The following is a 25,655-nucleotide window of genomic DNA, read 5'->3' as shown; positions in this document are numbered from 1 at the left end:
GAAGATTAACATACATGCAGAAAAAGTATACAAATCATGGGCCGAGCCCGTGGCGCACTTGGTAGAGTTCTGCGCTGGGAGCGCGGCGACTTTCCCGCCGCGGGTTCGGATCCTATATAGGACTGACTGGTGCACTCACTGGCTGAGTGCCGGTCACGGAAAAAAAAAAAGTATACAAATCATAAGTATAGAGCCCAGTGAATTTTTACAAAGTGTAAAATCTGTGCAGTCACCATTTAGATTTAGATCTAAAACCAGCCCTCTTAACCTCTGCTTTCCCAGTTATTTCTCCACTCACCCTAAGATAACTAGTTTCCAGGTACTCTTTGAATTCTACTTGGTTGACATAAATGGCTGATCCCAGTGTATGTATGAGAATGTGTAATTCAATGTTGATTTAGTATAACACTATTTACTCCCAGAACCCCTTTATACTCTTAAACTCTTTGGAACCCTCAATGATTTTTTTGTTTATGTGAGTTATATCTAATAGTATTTGTTGTGTTAGAAATTAAAACTGAGAAGATTTTAAAACCCAAGAACACACAAGCATACGTTTCATTAGCCGTAGGAGTGATGGACATCATCGTGTCATGTAGCCTCAGGAAAAGTTCATACACACTAGTGAGGGGATGAGAGTTGAAAAAAGCAATGATGCTCAGTATTATTATGAAAATGTTTTGATCTCATGGATTCTCTGAAAGGGCCTCAGGGACCCCCAGGCGTTCCCCAGACCATACTTCAAGAGTTACTGGTTTAAAATGCATGTAATTTATTTAAACCTTTGATTCAATGTCCTCATAGAGAACGTCAAGATGCAGATGGGCAAATGAAAGAACTACAAGATCAGCTTGAAGCAGAACAGTATTTCTCAGTAAGTTCCAGGCTTAATTAATTTGATTGCTGTATTTGTAGATTTTTTTTTTTTTTTTTTGGATTCTTGCTGCTGCAGAACCAGGAAAATGATTCTTATAGCAAACACCAGATGTTTTGGGTAGTATGTTTTACACCACACAACTCATACAAAAAGCAGTTGGACAAAAGAATATAGATAATTTGACAGAAATCCATTATCACTGCTGGAAAGATAATCCTGAGTACATACCACCATACCCTACGAAGCTGATTAAAAGCATGCTTTTAAGGATGAGTATATTTTCATAATGAAAGAAATAAAATTGTAATCAAACTGTCATTTTAACATTTGTACTTTCTTGAGATCAGTTTCTAAATATGTAGAAACTGTCACCTCTGTTCAATTTATTTAAGCCAACAAAATCTTTCTTTAAATTAGTAATGTTTTTCCTTGCCTCTTCATTCATCCTACCAATGTATGCCATTTAATGAGAAATATCACTATGATATCCGGATAAAGATTATGCTTCTAGGTTATTTTAGTTGAACTTCTATTAGTTAATCAACTGACGACTACAGAATATGAAAGCTTATTAAATTATTAATTTTTTCAAAAGCTCAGCAGTAAGAAAATATTTGTATGTGTTCAACTTTTGTCTGGATAGATTTTGAATGTATGAATTATATTCCTGATGATGGTGATATACATTTCTGTTATATTTTGCTATTTAGACCCTCTATAAAACACAAGTTAGGGAACTTAAAGAAGAATGTGAAGAAAAGACCAAACTTTGTAAAGAATTGCAGCAGAAGAAACAGGAATTACAGGATGAAAGGTAAAGGCAAGACCCTTGTCTGTTTTGTTCACAGCTGTATATACTCTGCTCCTAGAACAGTGCTTGGTGTTCACCAAATAAAAATTTGTTGTTGAACTGAATTAGACAGAAACTTTGACTTCATAGTGAAAATTGACCATTAAAGTAATATGTCTCTAAAATGTAGGGACTCCTTGGCTGCCCAACTGGAGATCACCTTGACCAAGGCAGATTCTGAGCAGCTGGCTCGTTCAATTGCTGAAGAACAATATTCTGATTTGGAAAAAGAGAAAATCATGAAAGAGCTGGAGATCAAAGAGATGATGGCTAGACACAAACAGGAACTTACTGAAAAAGATGCTACAATTGCATCTGTAAGTAAAATTCTTGGTACTTCTTTGGATTATAATTTAATTACTACATTATAAATCTTTAGAAGCACTACGACAGTATTATAGATCTAAATGAAAAATTATATATGATGGCTACAAGATTTTTAATCCAGTTTACCATCAACTTCTCAATGTTGTTTGGCAGAGAGAGGCTTTGTTAAGAACGACTTCCAGTGATTTCACCTATTGGTAATTTCAAAGTTAAAGGATTGAAGTGAAAGGGAGAATACAAAAGTAGAAAATAATCTAAGCCTTTTTTAAAAAAAAACAGAGCTTAGTTCAAAAGAATCTTGAAACTATCATGAAGACAATCCAGTATACGAGAATACTCAAAAAGTCCATGGAAAGATTTTTTTAAAATTTATGAATATTCATGAGATACAAAACAGATTGTCACTCCTCATGCCCAAGATGTGAAGGCCAGATCCATACTGGCAGCATGTGCATTACCACAAATTACGTTTGTACCCCGTGTCCCCCACCCAGTTATCCCCAACCTCCCTCCCCCTCCCTTTGTATCCCAAGGTACGTTCTCTCCCTCTGCAAGTCCAAAGCACCACTGTGGTCTTTCTTTCCTTCGTTCTTTCTCTCTTAGCTCCCACTTATGAGTGAGTACTTGTGTTATTTATCCTTTTGTGCTTTGCTTATTTCACTTAACGTAAGTTTCTCTAGGCTCATCCCTGTTGTTGCAAATGGGAGAATTTCATTCCTTTTTATGGCAGAGTAGTAGTCTGTGATGTGTATATACCACAGTTTCCTTATCCAGTCATCCATCAATGGACATTTAAGTTGGTTCCATGTCTTGGCTATTGTAAACAGAGTTGTGATGAACATGGGAGTGCAGGTATCCCTTCGACATGATGATATCCATTCCTCTGAGTATATACCCACGAGTGGGATTGCTGGATCGAATGGAAGATCTATCTGTAGTTGTTTGAGAAACCTCCATACTGTTTTTCATAGTGGTTGTACTAATTTACAGTCCCACCAACAGTGCAGGAGAGTTCCCTTCTCTCCATACCCTCACCAGCATTTGTTATTCACCGTCTTTTTGATTATAGCCATTCTAACTTGGGTGAGGTGGTATCTCAGTGTGGTTTTAATTTGCATTTCCCTGATGACTAGTGATGTTGAGCATTTTTTCGTGTACCTGTTGGCCATTTGTATGTCTTCCTTTGAAAAATGTCTATTCAGTTCCTTTGGCCATTTTTTAATTAGGTTATTTGTTTTTTTTACTGTGTAATTGCTGGAGTTCCTTATATTTTATAGATATTAATCACTTGTTGGATGCATAGTGAGCAAAAATTTTCTCCCACTCTGTAGGTTGTCATTTCACTCTGTTGATTGTTTCCTTTGCTGTGCAGAACATTTTTAGCTTGATGTAGTCCCATTTGTTTATTTTTTCTTTTTCTGCGTGTGCTTTCAGGCTCATGTTCAAAAAGTCTGTGCCCAGACCTAGTTCCTAAAGTGTTTCACCTATACTTTCTTTTAATAACTTTACAGTTTCAGGTCTTATAATACTTAAGTCTTTAATCCATTTTTTTAGTATATGGTGAGAGGTGCATATCTAGTTTCATTCTTCTGCATATGGATATCCAACTTTGCCAGCACCACTTGTTGAAGAGGCAGTTTTTTCCCTAATGTAGATTTTTGTTACCTTTGTCCAGTACCAGATGGCTGTAAGCCTGAGGGGTGATTTCTGGGTTCTCAATTTTGCTCCACTGGTCTGAGTGTTTACTTTTATACCAGTACCATGCTGTTTTAGTTACAGTAGCTTTGTAGTATAATTTGAAGTCAGGTAGTGTTATGCCTCTGGCTTTATTTTTTTTTTGCTCAGGATTGCTTTGGCTATTTGGGGTCTTTTGTTGTTCCATATGAAAGTTAAGATTGTTTTTTCCATTTCTGCGGAGAATGTCATTGGTATTTTGGTGGGGATTTCACTGAATCTGTAGATCGCTTTGAGGGTAGAATAGACATTTTCACAACGTTAATTCTTCCAATCCAAGAGCATTGAATATCTTTCCATCTTTTTGTGTCTTCTTTAATTTCTTTCAGAAGTGGTTTGTAGTTCTCATTGTAGAGGTCTTTCACCTCATTGGTTAAATTGATCCCTAGGTATTTTATTTTTGTCTTGACAATGGTAAATGGGCTTACTTTATTTCTCTTTCTGTTCATTATTTGAGTATGTAAATGCAACTGATTTGGGGACATTTATTTTGTATTGTGTAACATTACAGAAGTTTTTAACCAGCTCTAGGAGTTTTTTGATAGTCTTTAGTTTTTTCTATATATAGTATCATGTCATCTGCAAATAGAGAAAGTTTGACATCATCTTTTCCTGTCTAGATTCCCTTTATTTCTTTCTCTTGCCTGATTGCTCTGGCTAGTACCTCCAGTACTATGTTAAGTAGAAGTGGTGAGATTGGGCATCCTTGTCTTGCTCCTGTTCTTAAGGGAAAGGCCCTCAGTATTATCCCCATTCAGAATGATACTGGTGGTAAGCTTGTCATAAATGGCTTTTATTGTGTTGAGATACTTTCCTTCTATACCTAATTCGTTGAGAGTCTTTATGATGAAGGGATGTTGAATTTTCTCAAATGCTTTTTCAGCATCTATTGAGATAATCATATGGTCTTTTTCGTTGAGTTTATTGATGTGATGTATCACATTTATCGACGTTCATATATTGAACCATCCTTGCATCCTTGGGATGAATCCCACTTGATCATGGTGTATAATTTTTTTAATGTGTTGCTATATTCTGATTGCTAATATTTTGTTGAGAATTTTCGCATCTATTTTCTTCAAGGATTTTGGCCCATAATTTTCTTTTTTTGTTGTGTCTTTATCTGGTTTTGTTATCAGAGTAACTATGTTGGCCTCATAGAATGAGTTTGGGAGAATAGATTCTGTTTCAACTTTTTGGAATAGTTTTAGGAGAATTGGTATTAACTCCTTTTTAAAAGTTTGATAGAATTCAGCTGTAAAGCCATCTGGACCTGGACTTTTCTTTGTTGGAAGATTGCTAATTACTGCTTCAATCTCGTTGCTTGTTATTGGTCTGTTCAGGTTCTCTCTCTCCTTGGTTCAGTCTTGGTAGTTTGTGTGTGTCTAGAAACTTATCCATATCTTCCAGATTTTCATATTTATTGTCATACAGTTGTTTATGGTTCTTCATATTTCTGTGGTATTAGTTGTAATGTCTGCCTTTTCATTTCTGATTTTTGTTATTTGGATCTTTTCTTTTTTTTGTTAACCTAGCTAATGGTTTGTCTATTTTATTTATCTTCTCAAAAAACCAACTTTTTGTTTCATTGATCTTTTCTATTGTGTTTTGGGTCTCTATTTCATTTAGTTCTGCTCTGATCTTAATTCTTTCCATTACCTTTAGGTTTGGATTGTTGTTGTTTTTCAAGTTCTTTGAGCCATAGTATTAGGTCTCTTATTTGAAGTCTCTCCATTCTTTTGATGTAAGCTTGTATTGCAATAAATTTGCCTCTTAGTACTGCTTTTGTAGTATCCCACAGGTTTTGGTATGATGTATCTGTATTTTCATTAGTTTCAAGAAATTTTTTGATTTCCTGTTTCATTCCTTCTTAGACCCATAGGTCATTCAGGAGCCTATTATTTAGTTTCCGTATATTTGTATAGTTTCCAGAGTTTTGCTTATTATTAATTTCCAGTTTTAGTCCATTATGGTCTGAAAAGATACTTGGAATGATTTCAGTTTTTAAAAATTAGCTAAGACTAGATTTGTGACCTAATATGTAGTCCATCCTGGAGAATGTTCCATGAACTGATGAGAAGAAAGTATGTTCTTTTGTTGTTGGGTGAAATGTTTTGTATATTTCTGCCAGGTCCAGTTGGTCTAAGGTGTAGATTAAATCCTGTGTCTCTTTGTTATTTGTCGCCTGGAAGATCTGTCCCATACTGAGAGAGGGATGTTCAGATCACCCACTGTTTATGTATAAGGGCCTGTTTCTTTCTTTAGGTCTAAGAGTGTTTGCTTTATATATCTGGGTGCTCCAGTATTGGGTGCCTATATATTTATGATTGTTATGTCTTCTAACTGGATAGATCCTTTTATCATTATATAGTGGCTTTCTTTGTCTCTTTTTGTTTTAAAGTCTGTTTTGTCCGATATAGATTCTTATTTTTTAATTCTACTTTTCCGTGAACTTTTTGAAGTATCCTCACATGCTGGTTAAAAAAATTGCAATAAAGACGTCAAAGTGAAGTACAATAACAAGTAATTGGGTTTACCTTATCAATTATCCAGACCTGTTGAAATGCTACAGTATTTGGAAAGTGTGGTATTAGAACAGGATATTCATTTTTATTCCGTGGAAATAAATAGGCCAGAAATAGATTCATGTATGTACAGGAACTTGGTATATGATGGAAGAGGCAGTACACAAATCAGCAGGAAAGGCAGGACACAGATTCAACAAATGGTTTTGGAATAACTAGATTTTTTTAAAAAATTTTTTTAAATTTTATTTTTTTGTCTTTTTTTTTTTTTTCATGACCGGCACTCAGCCAGTGAGTGCACCGGCCATTCCCATATAGGATCCGAACCCGCGGTGGGAGCACCGCCGCTCTCCCAGCGCCGCACTCTCCCGAGTGCGCCGCAGGCTCGGCCCGGAATAACTATATTTTTATGTGGAAAGGAATAAAATGAGATCCTTACCATATCACACATAAAAGTAAATTCTAGCTATCTTATGGACCTAAATAAGAAAAATAAAAATTTTAATCTATTAGAACAGAATCTAAAACTTATGTATGACAGAAGACAACATAAATAAATGACAGGGAGAAGATATTCACAATGTATTTATTAAACAATGTATTATCTAGACTATATGTGGAACGCCTGTACTTCTATGAGAAAAGGTTAAACAATTCAGAACAAAAAGTGGTCAAAAGACAAAACCTACCTTTATAAGCAGTTACTTAACTTCACTACTCTTCAGGAAAAGACTGGATAAAACAACTTGAAATACCATTTCATATCCATCACATTGGCAGAAATTCAGTATCTGACAATTCCAAGTGTTTGAAGAATGTGTGGAAAATGGCATTCTTTTTTACTACTATGGGGAGTGTAAATTGAGTATGGCAGTTTCCAGTAAATTTTAAATGTTTAAATACAGTCCAAAGAAAGTCCACATTAAGATGAATATGCTAGAGAAACTTGGGCACAGTGCTTATAGCAGCATAAATATTTGTAATAGGAAAAACTCAAATGTCTTGTTAATAGGTGAATGAATGGGTATATTAAATGTGGTGGAAGATGGAACTACTTTATTGTTCAAATGAATTAGTTAGATCTTTATCAGCAGTTTAATTCTTTAATAGATGTTGAGTGAAAACAGTAACAGAAAGATAAATACAGGATGATTTAAAATCACATAAAACCACATTATATGTTGTTTCATGTATATGTAATGAAAGTCTACAAAGATGGAACACGTAATTTATAATAAAACTTCCTTCAGAAAGGAAGAATGGGAATAGAATTTAGAAGGAATACAAAAAGATGTTAACTTCAGTAAAATTTTAGTTTTCATTTTGAAATAATGTTCTGAAAGAAATATTACCGTTTTAAAGTTTGTTTATTCTGCATGATTGGAATGTAGGGTTTTGTATTTCCTTTTTCCAGTTTATTAAATGTTTTTCTCATTTAAAAAAAACTGTTAAGGATTTATGAGCGAAGGGCAAATTTTTGGCTTCATGGGGGGTATATGTGAAGTCTCTTATAGTCAGTAAACTTTTTATCAAGGGTGAAGTTTGGTAAGATAGCACAGGGGCAAGAAGTTTAGAGATAGATATACTTAGAAAAACAAGAGGTTTAGCAACATTCTAGGATGTTTTCAATTTGAATTATTGCTTGATAACTCAAATTTTGTAAATTGGGATGTGATTTTTTCCCCCCAATTTTCATTTCTTAGCTTGAAGAAACTAATAGGACACTAACTAGTGATGTTGCCAATCTTGCCAATGAAAAAGAAGAATTAAATAACAAATTGAAGGATGCTCAAGAACGTATGTATTAGCAAAGAATAAAGTTTATTTTTAATATCCCTAATGTTTATCAGTTGCAGTTCTTATTAATATAATTTTTACATTTTTCCATCTTTCAGAACTGTCAAGGTTGAAAGATGAAGAGATAAGTGCAGCAGCTATTAAAGCGCAATTTGAGAAACAGCTGTTAACAGAAAGAACACTCAAAACTCAAGTATGTATAATAGAATGTAAATTCAATTTCGAAATTTGTTTTAGTTTAGCTCTTTTACATTTTACTTATAGCATTACCAACTGAAAGCAGTAGTCATTGAGTCAGACCAGTTAGCCCGGTTGGTTATAGCATGGTGCTGATAACGCCAAGGTCTCAGGTGCGATCCCTGTTTTGGCCAGCCACCCCTCCCAAAAAAAGAAAGCAGTAGTCATCGAATATATTAATATTTGTGAACAGTCACCATTATCTGATTTTTGCCAGGTTGGAAGAAGCTAGATTTGATTAACATTGTCCAATTCGATGTCTACTAAAGATTTTCTTAATTTTTCCATATGGGATTACATTCCCTCTCAATTTTTTATTGCTATCTAATAAATTTTTCTACTTTTAAGGAACTATAGGAAATGACCATTTGCTGACAGCTTGAAAAGAATCAGTTAGTTTGAAAAGGCATTGTGTTTATTTACCATGCCTCTGCCAACTCCCACAGTTATATGTATACCACAAATGTGTGTGGGTACTAGGTACCCTTTTCTTCTGTTGGACATGGTGTATTTTCACAATGTAATGCCAATGCAAAATCATCATCTTCCAGAATAAAAGAAATATCTGCATGTTAAAGTCTCTCTTGGAACACAAAAGTCAAAGCGGTAGAAAGTGACATCAGATCAAACCTGTAAATATTTTCAATTACAGTTTTCAGAAAGCCTGAGAGTGAAAAACTGATAGAGTATAGGATGGAGAAGGATGATGAGTAAAACACGAGGTGTATTATTTAAATAATATAGGAAATGCTTCTTCATAGCTTTGTTTATAGGGAAGGAGGTTATTAGTGGTTGTATTACGTAGTATTGGTAGTGACTAAAAATCCATCAATATAATTTATTTCATTCATGTACTTATTTTTACTTTTTTAAGGCTGTGAATAAGTTGGCTGAGATCATGAATCGAAAAGAACCTGTCAAGCGTGGTAGTGACACAGATGTGCGGAGAAAGGAGAAGGAGAATAGAAAGCTTCATATGGAGCTCAAATCTGAGCGTGAGAAATTGACCCAGCAGATGATCAAGTACCAGAAAGAACTCAATGAGATGCAGGCTGTAAGAATACTTTTTGGACTCTGTATTGAAGACTTCTTTTTAAAAAGTAGAATTATTTTAATGTCTGTGTGTATTTCACTAGTTATAGAACAGTTCTATTACTTAATAATTATTATTGAACCAAGAAGCAAAATTATGAGATAGATTGTATCTAATGAATTCAAGTTAATTTAATTTCTTGTAGCAAATAGCTGAAGAGAGCCAGATTCGAATTGAACTGCAGATGACACTGGACAGTAAAGACAGTGACATTGAGCAGCTGCGGTCACAGCTCCAGGCCTTGCATATTGGTCTGGATAGTTCCAGTGTAGGCAGTGGACCAGGGGATGCTGAGGCAGATGATGGATTTCCAGGTACAGATTTGCTTTCAGCCCTTACGTTTGTCTTAAATATAAATCAGTTGCTTTTTTGTAAAGTCCTGTGACTTTGTTCTTGAAGAAAAATGTCATTTCCTTAAGGAGAAACCTACTGCTTGGAGTGGGGAATTCAAAACATTTTTAACTTATTTCTTGATTTCCAACAAAATTTTTCATAAAAAGCAATCATGCAAAAGAAAACTCCACATATTTAGTTATTTAAATTAACTATGTATTCTAGTAGCGCTCTTTTTAAACTTTCATTTTATTTTGTCTTTTTTCTGCGTTCTTACTTCCTTTTATGTCGGGTGTTTAGTTCATATCACTCAGTCACACTCTATGGAGTCCATGTCATTCACCTACCAGCGTTCCTCTACTTCTCTCAATATTGCCACTAAGCCTTCCAGTTCTCACATGCTCCTTGACTCTGATTCTGACTCAGAAGAAGAATCTTTGCCTTACTTACCCATTTCATCGGAACCTAATGGTACAGGTGATACCCTGAAAATCTTTTCATCTTTGGAGTTTTTCTCACTACCCTTAATTTTAGTCCTTTTGAAAATTCTTTGTAACATTAACTAATGTTCACTAACTCTAACATGTTGCTCTAGACTCAGTTAAAAATAAAGTGCTGCATGAACAAAGAATTTGTTTTTAAGGCATTTTCACGTAGCATTTCTACTATAATTGATAGATCATTTATTTTGCCAGCTGAAAAGAAGTGGAGCAGTACATTATATTTCTTAAGAGTGTATGATTTTACTGCCTCTTTCAGCCATTTTCAGCCAAGAAGAAATTATTTCTGAGGTTTCATATCAGGAGGGACAGTGCAAAAAAGCACACAAACAGTTTGAGACGATGTGTTTAGGTTTTCGTTGAGTACTTATCTAGTCAACATTGTTCTAGGCCTTAAAAGATCACATGAAGCAATTTGGCCTGATCCTTGCCCTGAAAGGGCTTATAGTTTAAGTGAAGAAACCAGAGAGTTGTCTCATCTGAATTAGGGGTATAATTTCTGTTCTCTGGGGTTGTTGTAAGTACTGAAGAGAATTTATGTAAAGCATCTAGCACAGTTGACACATAGTAGATGTTAAATAAGTTATATTTACTTTGACCATTAGAATAATCTCCCCAAATGCTGTTTCACTTATTTCACTAAAAGATACTGATCAAATGTCATTAGAACAAGTTCTAAGGATTCAGACACTTTCCTTTGTTTGAACTAAAATTTTATTGATTTTGATATTTTGGGGTTTAGAAATCTTTTGGTTATATTGCTATTCATTAACCAAATTTGATCCTGTAATTTATACAATTTTAATATAGCCATTCTAAAAATCCATTTTCTCTGAACTCGTAAATACTCATTTAAAAAATTTTCTTCTCGAAGATGTGCACTATTTCCATAGTTAGGCCTTCTAATGTGGGTATACCAGTGAGAATGGAGAGCTGCTGCTTCCTTCCTGTCTTTTTTTTTTTTTTTTTTTTTTTGCATGAACTTAGTCAACAGGACATTTGGATTTTGTTCTGCATTGCATAACTTGCTTCTACTGATCCTGCATTATTATTGTATCGTAAAAAATATGCAGTGATAAATTCTGAAAGACATATTTGATTTGTTTTGTGACTTTAATGTTAAAATTTTATTAAATTCCTCATTGTCTAAGGAGAATTGTTAATATTTATCCTCATATCTTTATTTATAGAATCAAGATTAGAAGGATGGCTTTCATTGCCTGTGCGAAACAACACTAAGAAATTTGGATGGGTTAAAAAGGTAATTGGTGCTTTTGAATATATTTTTGTGGGGGGGGTTGGTTAGCTCCAGCCATGTCACTTTTGTAATTGCAGGATATTTAAGACTAGAACTTTTAGACACAAAACTGTTTATTCTTTCTGATTTGGGAAGATGTGATTTTATTTATCTTTGTAAAAAATTTTTTGTCCTTCATATTTTGTTAATAATAAAACAACTTTTGGTGTTAGGAAAATATAAGCCTGTTGACCTTGGTACTTTTGCTGTGTCAGTGGAAAAACAATTCTGGATATGATAAAAGAAAAAAGACCCAATTATTTCTTTCCAACTCTATTAATATAATTATTAATGTCATGTTTATTTTCGATAAGGTAACTAATACTGTTGGATTCCAAAGCTAAATAAATCCAAAAAATATTTGACTTCATGCCCCCCAATTTGCTTATTTAAAATACCTACAAACAAAATTAATTGTTATTTTAAGGAGGACTTTTTAAAAAGATATATTAAGTACTTTTTAGTTATTTAACTTAGTTATTTTATGCGTTTTTATTGATAATATAGAATTCATTTTCAAAGAAAATCAATAAATAAGATATATAATAACTTTAATCATTGTTTGATTCTTTTCCTCCCCCTTTAACAGTATGTGATTGTAAGCAGTAAGAAGATTCTCTTCTATGACAGTGAACAAGACAAAGAACAATCTAATCCTTACATGGTGTTAGATATAGAGTAAGTGATTTTATTAGAATATTTAGAAACTATAAAGTTTGATAAAAGTAATATTGTTTTGGTCAAGATAGTACAATTTATTAGTCATATGAGGACTCAGTATATAGCTGCTGTACTATTGTTATATTTATTTATAATTTGCTTTATACAGGTGAAAGTCAGATGTTTTAGTTAGCTAAAACATCTTTATTTCTTGTGTCTTTAATATTTTGTTTTCTGAAACGAATTAGAGAATTTCTGACTCATTGGAAACTTCTGAAAATCTTAAGTAATGATCGAATTAATAGAACAAGATAGAGCTGGCCGGTTAACTCAGTGGTTAGAGTGCCTTATAACACTAAGGTCAAGGGTTAGGATCCCCTTACTGGCTAGCCCCCCCCCCCCAAAAGAACAAGCTATTCTATGAGCAGCTAATATGGATCAAGGTAGTCAGTTTTTAACTTCTGACATAAGTATATGATAACTAATATAATTTGAACTTGTGTAATATTTTATTCCTTTATTAAAAATCTTTTATAGCAAGTTATTTCATGTCCGACCAGTTACACAGACAGATGTATATAGAGCAGATGCTAAAGAAATTCCAAGAATATTCCAGGTAAACATAGTTTTATTTTGTTTTTATTTGATTGGTTGGTTTTGTTTTTTTTTTTTTACCTTTGTTGGTTCTCATATGACATGACATATCAAATTTCTTTATTCTCTTGTCTTTTTCACATTACCTTTCTGTTTCAGTCCCATTTAAAGATAATTTGTTCTTTTGTCACTTTTTTGCTTATTCTGTTTGGGTCCATTTTCATTCCTCTCCATTTTATTTACTGAAGTCTGTAGTGTGTTTATATCATGTTCCTGGTCTTTTCTATCCTTTTGTTCAAAGTCATTGGTTATGATTATTTTTTTAAAATATGAACTTTCCCCTTCTGTTTTTGGTTATATGCTCAGCTCTCTAAAATTTCATAAAAGTCACTTACGAAGTTAAATTTTGTACCTGGTAGCCCTTTTACTTCCAATTTAAAGTGAAATCAAATTCTTCCCTTTACTACTTTGTACTTTTAAATTAGTCAAACGACAATTGAGTTTCCTTTGTGTAAAAGCCATTGTGCTTAGTGTACTGTGGGGAATTGGCCCCTTGGTATCCTATGCTTAGGTTTATTTGGAGTATGTTACACATCCTTTCCTCTTTTTTCTTTCTCCCTCAACACTCCAGATGCAAGATTTTTAAAAATGAAGTTGTGCTCACAGCTACCACCCAATTTTCTGTTCTTAAGAATTATAAAACACCAATTAGTATAATTGCCACATTTACTTTATAATGCCTGTGAAGTGTAAATTTACCTTTTGCTGGCCTATTCTGATAGTGTTGATAAATCATAGTAAGATAGAGAAAATGAGGCAGCATTTGAATAGGATCAATTCTTTTGAAATGTGAACCAAAGTGACTAATGACTTTTCTCATATAAACTTAATTACGCAGAACCTGCGTAGGTTTGAACTTCACGTGCATATTCTTTTCATTGAATAGGCTAATTTTATTAACACCGTCAGAATTGTCACTATGTAAAAAATAACTCATGTTTGGAAATTATTCATTGTTCTTTTTGGTATTTATAGATTCTATATGCCAATGAAGGAGAAAGTAAGAAGGAACAAGAATTTCCAGTGGAGCCAGTGGGAGAAAAATCTAATTATATTTGCCACAAAGGACATGAATTTATTCCTACTCTTTATCATTTCCCAACCAACTGTGAGGCTTGTATGAAGCCACTGTGGCATATGTTTAAACCTCCTCCTGCTTTAGAGTGCCGTCGCTGCCATATTAAATGTCATAAAGATCACATGGACAAAAAGGAGGAGATTATAGCACCCTGCAAAGGTAAATAGTAAATGACTTGCTCCATCAATATTAGTTATGTTCAGATCATTTTAAGCACATTAATTTTTTTCAAATGTTTCTTTATAGTGTATTATGATATTTCAGCGGCAAAGAATCTATTGTTATTAGCAAATTCTACAGAAGAGCAACAGAAGTGGGTTAGTCGGTTGGTGAAAAAGATACCTAAAAAGCCTCCAGCTCCAGACCCTTTTGCACGGTCATCTCCTAGAACTTCAATGAAGATACAACAGAACCAGTCTATTAGACGGCCAAGTCGACAGCTTGCCCCAAACAAACCAAGGTAATAAATAAAAAATGTGTTAAAAATGAAAGTTTTTAAAAATATTTTGCTGTTTATATTCAGATTATGAATTTGCCTAATTATGGTTTTTCTGTGCTTGGTATTTTAATGAACCACGGAATACCAAATGTTCGAAACTGTTTTAGCATGCATGTGTCAGTCATTGATTCCAATGAAAGTAATATAATTTTATTTACAAAATCACATGCATATATTAAATTTAACTAAAAATCTCTAAGGGGTTTGTTTTGTCACATGTATATAATCATACTATTTTCAGCTTTTGACTAATTTAGTGATTTAGGAGATAGGATTGATATTGCACACATACCTTCAAGTGGCAGGTACACACACTGTGTTGCATATTGCAAGCTTTTTTCTGTTAGGTGACTTGGGAGGCAGAACTGAAATCAGCTTAAGTTTTAAATCTATAAATTTAAAACAGTAACTTGTTTGCAATTTAAAGAGCAAGACAGACCAGCTGTAAAAATGCAAATATTAAATAATGAGTAAAGTGGGTATTCTTTGGAATTGAGATGGAGTTAGGAATATAGATTAAGGTCAGGGATGATCATTATGCAGAAACATTTTGATGGAGCCATTTTCATATGGTTACATTAAAATCATTTAATTAAATATCTTGATTCAGAATAGCCATTTCTTGGCTTACTAACTACTACAGCATTTATAGGCATTGTTATTAATTGAACTTGAAATGAACATGAGGATTTGGTTAGCGAAAGGAAGAAGTATATACGTAGATGAAGTATCTAATTTCAGATGTCCTTTTTGTTCCCTGACACAGGACCTTCAGTATATGAATAATGATGTGCATTGGCTGTATTATCAGAAATCTTATCATTGTAATCACAAACATCCTATCTGAAACTCTTGAAACTAATATCTCAAGGAAATAATTTAGAATGACAAAGGTAGAATTGGTGTTTCAGCAGTGAAAATGTTGAATATTTTGTGTGAGGTATGATAAAGCTAAATATTATAAAATTAGTGATTTTATGATAGTAATTAAGCTAAAGAAATTCAAAGAATTCAGAGACACTGAAGGCCATTCTATGTGCCTTGTGTAAAATATCTAAAAATTAAATTCCTATTATTAATGTAATAGAACTACTGATGTATAAATGCTATTTTAATACCTTATAATATATAATGCTTTTCAGCTTCCAAAGTGCTTCCATATACTCTGTTCTCTTGTTTAACCTCCTACATATTTTCTCATGTGATCTTTAAAATAGTCCTGTGGAGTAGAACAAGTATTGTTATCTTTCTTTTTTATTGAGACTCTAGAAGGAAAAATAGTTTGTTTAGATTCAGGACTGTAACAACCCCAGTCCTTTTGTTATATATTTTTTTTCTTTTGTGCTATTGGAAAGGTTAATGATTTTACTATATATGATAATGTATAGAATTAGTTTATGAAGCAATTTTCAGACCAAATAAGGCATGCTTTCAATTACTTAACAATCTGTTTTCATGTTCACTGACATAAATACTCTCCTTGGCATGTGCTGCTTCCTGCCCCCCAATCAGCATTATGGTCTGTTTGGTCTATTTGAAAGCACATTTACTTTTGATTTTTGTTACCTTTTTTAAAAAACTTCTGGCCCTTCCTTTTGAATCATTCTTCACTGATTTTTTAAATACATTTTGTCATAACAACAGTAATGGGGGTTTCTTTCTCTCACAACTGTGCAGATAGATATACCTAGTATCAAAACTGACTGTAAAAGTACCCTGTATAGGGTACATTTTTTTGAAAATTTTTTTATTTAATATACTCTTTGCAATTCTAAATGTAAGGATGGGCACATTTAAAATAGTTTTCAGGGGCCGGCCCGTGGCTCACTCGGGAGAGTGCGGTGCTGATAACACCAAGGCCCCAGGTTCGGATCCCATATACGGATGGCCGGTTCGCTCACTGGCTGAGCGTGGTGCTGACAACACCAAGTCAGGGGTTGAGATCCCCTTACCGGTCATCTTTTAAAAAAAAAAAAAAAAAAAAAAAAAGTTTTCATTTTTGATTTTGTTATGCTTCTGCAACATTACTTCAGCTGTTTCTAAAACATCTCAGTCTTCATTTCTTCATTAATTCATAAAATTGTGTCTGTTTCTATTTTACACGAATCAGCAGCCTACAGTCTGCATTCTATTTTGGATGTCACATTTCAAGAGTCACATAACCAAATGGGAGGGTATACAGAAGAAAATAACCGAGGTGGCAGTGGGTCATTTGAAAGTATACATGTAGCAGGGCCGGCCCGTAGCTCACTCGGGAGAGTGTGGTGCTGAGAACACCAAGGCCCCGGGTTCGGATCCCATATACGGATGGCCAGTTCGCTCACTGGCTGAGCGTGGTGCTCACAACACCAAGTCAAGGGTTAAGATCCCCTTACCGGTCATCTTTAAAAAAAAAAAAAAAAAAAAAAAAACGGGAGAGTGTGGTGCTGTGAAAGTATACATGTAGCAAGTGAAGGAACTTAGGATGTTTTGTGTTCTGAAGACATTATTTAAGAGGATGGGAGGTCATAAATAGCACTAAACATTTAAAGAACTTTCCCTTGGAAGATGTATTAGAACAAGAACCAATCAGAGGCATGTTTTCAATTCAGTAAAGAAAAACTATCAGGCAATCAGATTTCCAAAACTGGAAGAATTAGCTTCCTCTAGAATAGCAAGTTCCTGATCATCGCAGGTGTTTACATGATTTGTATGACTGCTTGGCAAGACTGTCACAGAACAGCTCACCTCAATCTCTCCTGTATATAAAATCACATTGAGCAGCATGGTTCTAGAAGAGAGTCAAGCTAGATGGCCTTTAACATTCTACTGATTTATAACATTCTTATAAACAAATAGGTAGAGCTGTTATAGGATCATTCAAGAAAACAGGGACAGAATTTCTGGTGTGTATCAACGGGGATTTAATATCTAGCTTTTCACTTGTGTTTAATTCTAGTCTTAGCACTAGTCATTATAGCTTTCGTTGAACTACTTCACATGGTGCCCTTCTTAAACGTTTGACTTTGTTAGACACATCAAATATGTATATTTATATACTCATTAAAATATACACCAATAAATATTCACCTAATCTTTTTTTTTTTTTTTGGTAACTTTTCCTCACTGTCTTTGTTAACAACTGCACCATTACATGTTTTCCTTTGTCTTTGACACTCCTAATTGTGATTCTCCTTTTAACTCACTTTGCAGCACTTTCCTTTTTCTGTAGTGGCGAAGTGTTTGAAAATAATAGATAAGTGTTAGCTACCATTATTAGATAAAATACCGTTTACGAGTGTTTATATGCCAGGTGCTCTTCTGAGAGCTTTAACTATACTAACTTATTTATCCTCAAAACCACCCTGTGAGGTAGCTGTTAATATTTCCATTTAACAGATAAGGAAACTAAGGCACAGAAAGATTGTGTGCCAAAGTGACACAGCTGATAAGTGGCAGAGCCATGAGTTAAGGTCTAGATAGTCTAATTCCAGAGCCTGCACTCTTAACTGTAATACTTCACCGCCTCACAGTGATGCAAGTAGAAATTAGTTGATAGTTTATAAAACATAATGTGTATAAATGCTACTCTAAAGGAATGTTTTCTTGATAATTTTGAATTAAAATTAAAATACTGTGCTGGAAAAGTAGAAAATTGGTGAACAAAATGCTAATTTTGGATGAAGACAGTTTGGGGAGATCCTAATTTGTTTCAGTGCAAGAGAAAATACTGGTTTGGCTAGCAGGCATCTCTCTTTAGTTACTTTTCTTTTAAAGATCTTCTCTAAAAAATGCAATATTTAGGTGAGGCAGAGAAGCATAGGCCTAAATGCAACAAATACTCATTTATCCAGTTTTAAGAGGTAAAACATGCCAACAGTTAAAACTTAAGGATTTGGGGAGTTATTATGTCATTATTATTATTTTTGGTTTTTTTCCCATTTCAAAATATTAGAAAGTTAACAAACTAATAATTATTTGGGAAAAATAATAAAGTTATATACAACTTGAAGTGTCAAAAACAAACCCCTAAATGAAGTAGAAGAAAATGGGTGATGTTGTAATATTTGTAATGTTATGTTGGCTTGGGGTTGAAAGAGGGTAAGGCAAGGAGTGGTAGAAGATGACATGACACTGGAGAGAAAGCTTTGAGCCCAATTGAAAAGGACCATGTACACTTAAAAAACTATGCTGAGGAATTTTGAATTTGTTCCACAAAAAGTTGTTCAGTAAAGGATTAGTATGTTCAGACTTGATGAGATCCTGAACTGAGTACAAATAGAGCATTCCTAATCCAAAAAGTTGAAATCCAAAATGCTCCAAAATTAGAAACTTTTTGAGCACTGAAATGATGCTCAAAGGTGTTGCTCAAAGGAAATGCTTATTACAGCATTTAGGATTTTGGATTAGGGCTCCTGAATAGGCAAATATATGCAGATATTCCAAAATCCAAAAAAAAAAAAAAAAATTGAAATCAGAAACACTTCTGGTCCCAAGCATTTTGGATAAGGGATGCTCAGCCTGTATGAGGGTACTTCACAAAGTTCATGGAAAAATAGAATTAAAAGATAATATGAATCTCTTCATGAACTTTTTGAAGTACCCTTCTAGTGACAGTGAAAATGGAAAGAAACCTGGATTCAGAAAGATTTCTTAAGTAGAAAAAATTAGAATTAGGTGACTGACTGGAAGGGGCTGAAGGAAAGTTTGTAAGGAAAGTCTTGTCATGCATTGCACTAATAGCTTAATGATTGAACTTTCAAATTTGAGATTGTGACACTGGCACACACTTCAGAGGTTTTGGAAGGATATGGAATGCAGATTTTTCATAAGGTATGCAAAAACTGGGGCTTAGACACCCAGGAAGGCCTGCTGATCTCAGTCTCCCAAACAGTAGAGCTAAAACCATAGCTAAAAGATACTTTACATTTAAGCATAGTTGTATGTGATATGTGTTAAGTGAATAAACAATTATATCTAAGTTTGTGTTTTCTCATATATTTTGTGTTCAGCATATTTTGAAACAGTAATTTGAGTTGGTTTGTTTTCTTTTAAATTAGGGTAGTCATCCATCAGCCTACTCTGTCAGTGTCTTTTGAAGTTAATCTGCTACATCAAAAATTACCTCAGGTTTTTAATTTAAAAGTGCAAATGCTTGGGTCCCCCTTTTTAGTCCAATCATATCAGAATCTCTTTGGATGAGGCCTGGGAATATGCATTATAAAGGACATTAGGAAAATCTTACACATTAAAGTTTAAGAACCAATGACATAGTGATTACAGTTGAGACTTTGGGGACCAGGTGAGTTCCTTGGCAATGGTTGATTCATGAACATCACAGTTATAAACAATGAAAAGTTACTCCTATTTTTTAAAATAAAGATGATTGTAATATTACAGTTTAGGTTATTGGATTGTAAAGAAAAGACCACATGTACCCCAGCTCTAAGTCTAGTTTATTTAGCCGAGATAAGTTGCTAATGCCATTTATATACCTGTGGCTTTTCCCTTATCCCTAGTTTTTCATATGTACGGCATAGCTGTTAGTGACCATTGATCAGGTAGGGTCCTGCTGGAATTGAGAAAACTGCGTACTTATTGCTCCCTGTTTCCACTAGGGCTTATGGTGCTATTATGGAAAAAAGTGAGCTGACAATCCAAGCACTTTTGTGAACAGAATGTTGACATATTTTGAGCTTTCCTAGTTCTCAAATCAAACTGGGCATCGGGATAGTTATATTTTTATATGGAGTGTGGCAGTGAGGAGGGGGAAGCAGATTGTGTCTTATCTCTGACTTTAGTTCTCTGGTAGTCTGGACCAACATGATTATATGCATTGACATATAAAGGGAAAGGTTTCCCTGTGTGCCTCCAACTTAATTTTAATCATGTCATCAATGAAGGAAAGTTAAAGTGCTTGTAGCACATTCAAAGTATGGTTTCTAGGTCATAGCATTAAGTTGCAGTTTCTAAAGAATGTTAGAGTATAGTATAAATTTGCAAACCTCCTATTACAGATTGCTTGATTTGTCATTTAAAGACTGGGATTGGTCATTTGATGATGATGATGGTGGTGATGATGGCGATGTTTTTGATTTCTGAAGAAATAAATGGGGTAAATCAAAAAATGAAAAATGAGTTAGTACTTCCATGTAGCGCATGTGGTTTGCACTTGGGCTTTCATTATTTTTAACCAGTTTAAAAGTTTTATAAACTCGTTTTAAATAGTATATATTTAAAAAGTAATTTTCATAAAAGTTTCTAACTTAAATTTCTATGTTAAGTATAAAAGTGAAATGCTATGTTCAGATTCTTTATTGCCTCTAATTTTCGATACAGTTGGAACTATTTTTTATCTTAGGAATGAAACGTAGAAATAACAAAAGGAGCTAATTCTGATACTTTCTATCCATTTCTAAGAAGCTACATTGAGAGGAGAAGTAAATCTTATAATGTTTTAAAATTCATACAACTATACTAGTTTGTGAACATAGCATGAGATTCTTTTCACCCTCCAACCCTCCCTTCTTCCCTCTTTTTTTCTCTCCAACTTGCAAGAATTGAAGCCATTAAAAACTTTATAAGTCTAATAAGTGCTGTGAAATAGTTGTTTCTGATTTGGCTTTCTTTGTGATGCTGTGAGATGTTTGCTTTGTGAGAATTTGTTACCCTTGCTGAAAATGCTAATATGATATGCTATGAAAATTCTTATGCTTTTAGAAAATGTAAAACGGATTGGTTAATAGTGGCTAAAGGAGATTTGAATGAAAGTTGAGCCTCATGACTTATAGAATAGATTTAAAAGAAGTAATATCTGTCTTAATCTAAATAAGCAAGTTGCAAAACATATTCTTAAATCATGTACTATTGGTATCTGTTTATAACCAGGTTTTATAGAATATCTTTACATATATTTACTACAACTATGTGTTTGTTCCTAATTTCATAGATTAAAAAATATGTGGCTTGGGTCAAACATCAAATAGAACCTGGTCTGTAAGTCCACTGCTCTTTCAGCTACATGAAGCAGCTAGCAGTTAAGCCCCAGATCAAACTTATATGCAGATGAGTTATTCCATGGCATGTTGTTTAACCCCAGCAGCTAGTTAACCATATTAAAACTTGTGGGTAATGTTTGTAGCCAGTATGGGACCTCCAAAGTTCTTAGTGGTATTGAGAAAGAATATAATTGCATGTACCTAAAAATAAAAATATAAGTATGCTTATGCATGATTGGGGTGTTAAAAGTATAGTAATTGGAAGACAGTATAGTATAGTTTAATAATGTGAATAGAATACCTTTTCAAGGAATTTAAGTCTCTTAAATTATTTTACTGTATCAATTAACTTTATTTTTTTTCTTTCCAGCTAACTGCCTTCTGTGAAAGCAGTCATTATTCAAGGTGATCATATTCTTCCAGTTAAAACAGACTGAAATATGACGGCCCAAAATTTATTAAAAAGCTATATTTTCCTGAGAGACTGATGTATATACACATACATATATATGTCCCCTTTTTTCCTTAGTAAAAGTTACAAATCTTGGAGAGATTTTCTGGGCTCCTTTGGAGTAACAAGTTGAACCAACAATGATTGGTAATAGAGTAAGGATATCCGATGCAACTCTTCCATACTTGTTCCGTAAAGCTCTCTTGGCAGTCATTCACACTACATTGCACCAAAGGATTGAGAAGAGTTAAGGTTTGAAGAGATCATCTTTTCTGCTTCAACAGAGAGATTTCACCAGCACATTTACCAGAAGAACCTGAGGATGGATTGTACTACAGTGATATTGACTACATCTTTAAGAAGTGACCATTGTGTATACACACATATATAAAGTACTGTAACACTGCAAGAGGGTTTTTTAAACTTCCCCACTTTATTTTTTTATACACATTAACCAGATATCATTACTTACTGCGGTTGCAACTATGCACTTGTATAAAGCCATAATGTTGGAGTTTATATCATTCATGTGTACCTGATGGAAGCTGCATGTTCATGTTTAAGCAGTTACTGTAACAAGAAGTTTGAAGTTAATTATTATCAGTTTCCTAATGCTTTGTGATAGGCAACTTTACCCATTTTGAATGCCTTAATTTATTTTTTTTTCAGTTTCAGCCCTTTTCTGTATTTAAAAAAACAAAAACAAAAAAAAAACCTTAGTGTTTACCAGCTCTTAGGATTCAAACTTGCGTTGTGGAGGAAAAATAGTGCACTATTTTTACACATAACAATTATATCAATGTCAGCCTATTTTGATGGTATAACAAAAAATTTTTAACGTATTGGTCATAGAAACAATAATGGATAGTATTGGAACTAATATATCTTTGATGTATATCTGTCATTCATCCAGCCCTTTTTACAGACCTCAGTATTAGTCTGTGACTACAAAATATTTTTTGCTTTGAATTTGCTGGCTACCCTAGATGTGTTTTTATTTCTGGTAAAGATATTTGTGACTATTTTTACATTTTCACACTCAAGATTCAAATATTGTGTCAAATATAGAGAAAACTAAGACATACTGTAGATATAGATATATTTTAAATATTTAAATGTGATCCTCAGACACACAACTATATGGCAATATTTCAGTACTGGGTTAGGAACATTGGTAACTGGGAAGAATTGGCCTCAAAGGCACTTAATTTTATTTTTACTTTTTAAATGCTGTTAAAATTACAATTTATGCAGGACCATTTCTGCTATATTTCTCACTATCCCAGATAAGTATATGTTTTATACCACAACAGTATGCAGCAGTGATAAAGCATCAAGTTTTTTAAAAAAATTATGTATTCTTTTATCAGTCTCTCAATATACATACACACAGTTTGGTATGTTATTGAAATAAATCATCTAATATTTCAATGAAGGAAGTAGACATTTTTCATTGATCCCTTCTAGGGTCACTGTAGAGATGTTTAAAGAGTTAGATCCCCATTATAGATATTATTAGGGAAATTGAAGAGTGGCTGTTGGCCTACTGATGTATTGAAACTGAATTTTGTTATTCTTACATTATCCAGTCTGTGCTCATTTTCATGCTGTCTGTGCTAAAACTAGATGTGCATGCCGTTTCCCTTGCAGGTATGTTCTGCAGTTCTGGTTTTGGGTGACAGCTTTTTTTTTTTTAAGATTAAAAAATGAAAAATATATAAAATTTATATAGAATAAATATTTCCATTCAGTAGAGTTGTTAAAAGGAGACTGAATTAATATTTTATATAAAGATTTTGTTACACTATGGGAGGTTCTATCCTATTATTCTGAATTGGAGAGTATATATATATATATTTTTAATAAACTTTATTAAGGTGAAATAATTTCAAGTTTACACGTGAGTAACTGAAATATTTGAGTTAAAAAGGCAAAAGTTTAAATTTTGAATGCTGTATATATTAGAGAATATGGAGAATCACGGTGTGATGCAACTGCACAGGAAAATTAATGTGAAGTATTCTGGATGAGAAATTCTGAGGGGTGAAAAAATCTCTCCCATGGAGATGCTTCACTTTATATGGTTGGACTTAAGGGTTTATGAAGGTTGTTTGTCCAAATAATGGAAATGTGCTTAATAAAAAATTCTTACCTTGGGTAAAAATTTGCTTTTTTTACCCCATTGCTGTTTTCATATACATACATGAGTGCACGCACCTATCCACGTGTTTTTTCCCCCGACACTCATTAAATATGAAACAACCTGATTTTGTGCCAGTTTCTCGTTATCTTGGGGCCCTAAAGCTTCCAAGGTAAATATAAGACCAAACATTGCTTATTCTTCACACCTGATTTCTCCTAGAGCCATAAATACCTCCTACTGGGAACTAAGAAACAGTGAATACTGGGATTTTCTTAGTTGGATTTCACTTCTTTTGTGGGGATTTGGGGACAGAAGTAGAAGGAAAACTGGTGCTGGTATTACTGTTGAAAATTTATGTAGTGAATTTTTTTAAGTATTTTTAAAAAACATGCTATCTAGGAGCAAGATTTTAAAACTCTGAAAGTTTGAATTGCTCTAGCTAATTGACAAGTATGCCAAGAAATCTAAAAGATTAGTGCTTTTAAAACTAACCTATGCTAGAGTTTCATGAAGCTGGCTCTGAGGGATCTACTTTTCATCATTTTATCTGTAGATCCTAAACAAGAAGTACTCTAGGTTGCCAAACCACAATTTAAGAAGTTATGCTGCTGCTGTTAATCTATTCTTGTAGAATTCTGGTGGTCAAATAGAGAAAGTCAGACACAACGTTAACCTTGTTGAAATGTGCTTTAAATAACATGTTTAAAATCTGATTAGAGCAAATCACTTCTGAGTTTCTCAGTCTGTGTTGACACTGCTACTGACTCACCTCTTTCCCTGGAATAAGGCTTTTGTTTCCTTATGTTGTGAAGATACCAGAATTGATCTGTAAAGCACTTTGAAGATAAGCACTGTCTGACAGTGCAGAATATTATGCTTGGGGGACCTCTCCTTGATTCTCTTCCCCATAAATAATGAGTTTTATTTGGAATTGTAATAAGTTATGAACTGCATGGTTTAGATAATCATAAATATTTGATCAGCTGTCCCCTCTGAACAAAAATCATATCCCCTTGATTTTTCATTTTTAAATTTTGTTGCATCTTTCTAGTAATGTAATTGTATTTTATGCCTGCTTTTTATAAAAAAATTAAATAAAAATTAAGACATAAGCATTTTTATACTTTTCCTGTGAATTAGTCGTGATATACTGCAACCTTCTAAAGTTTACCCCCAAAATTTACCTTCTCTAAGAGATGGGATGGGTATAAGCAAACAAGTCTTATAACTAAGGCTATAGACTTGCGATCCTTCTGCCCTGTCATTTAGTTCATGAAGAAATACAAAATAGAATTTCAACCAGGAGTCTGCCTGATTTAATTTGGGCATTTTAGGGTCAGACAAACCTATCTATTTGAGCTGGTGAGGATAGAGAAGGAGGCAGGATGCCTGTTTTGTTAGGAAATAACGTGCCGATAGGTGGTTTTCTAGAGTGTTTCTCTGGTAATCAGTGGGTTCTTTTCTAGGACACTTACTTTTTGATCTTGGGCAGGTTATTCATTCTGAGCCTCGGTGTTTTCATCTGTAAAATGGAGATTATTCTACTTTACAGGATCGTTGTGGGATTAAATATGATAATGCGTGTAAAATAGCTGAATAGCTCAATTGTTTGTTCCCTTCCAA

General features: G+C 33.7%; 1 protein-coding gene across 1 annotated transcript in view; it reads left to right on the top strand.

Annotated features, from left to right (window-relative positions):
• Positions 1-25,144, top strand: part of ROCK2 (Rho associated coiled-coil containing protein kinase 2) — a 153,339-nt gene extending 128,195 nt beyond the window's left edge. The window contains exons 21-35 of the mRNA XM_063077574.1: positions 805-874; positions 1,588-1,691; positions 1,858-2,044; positions 8,017-8,110; positions 8,209-8,303; positions 9,222-9,401; positions 9,586-9,754; positions 10,074-10,250; positions 11,464-11,534; positions 12,160-12,248; positions 12,768-12,846; positions 13,860-14,121; positions 14,209-14,422; positions 20,458-20,555; positions 21,809-25,144. Of these exons, the coding sequence (XP_062933644.1) occupies positions 805-874; positions 1,588-1,691; positions 1,858-2,044; positions 8,017-8,110; positions 8,209-8,303; positions 9,222-9,401; positions 9,586-9,754; positions 10,074-10,250; positions 11,464-11,534; positions 12,160-12,248; positions 12,768-12,846; positions 13,860-14,121; positions 14,209-14,422; positions 20,458-20,542 (1,876 nt within the window). The 3' untranslated portion in view covers positions 20,543-20,555; positions 21,809-25,144. The remainder of the gene's footprint in view (positions 1-804; positions 875-1,587; positions 1,692-1,857; positions 2,045-8,016; positions 8,111-8,208; positions 8,304-9,221; positions 9,402-9,585; positions 9,755-10,073; positions 10,251-11,463; positions 11,535-12,159; positions 12,249-12,767; positions 12,847-13,859; positions 14,122-14,208; positions 14,423-20,457; positions 20,556-21,808) is intronic.
• The last annotated feature ends 511 nt before the right edge of the window (positions 25,145-25,655 follow it).

Source organism: Cynocephalus volans, chromosome 14, assembly GCF_027409185.1.
Source record: "Cynocephalus volans isolate mCynVol1 chromosome 14, mCynVol1.pri, whole genome shotgun sequence".
Taxonomy (NCBI): Eukaryota; Metazoa; Chordata; class Mammalia; order Dermoptera; family Cynocephalidae; genus Cynocephalus; species Cynocephalus volans.
Note: the sequence above shows the minus strand (reverse complement) of the source record. Positions and strands in the feature narration are given on the sequence as shown.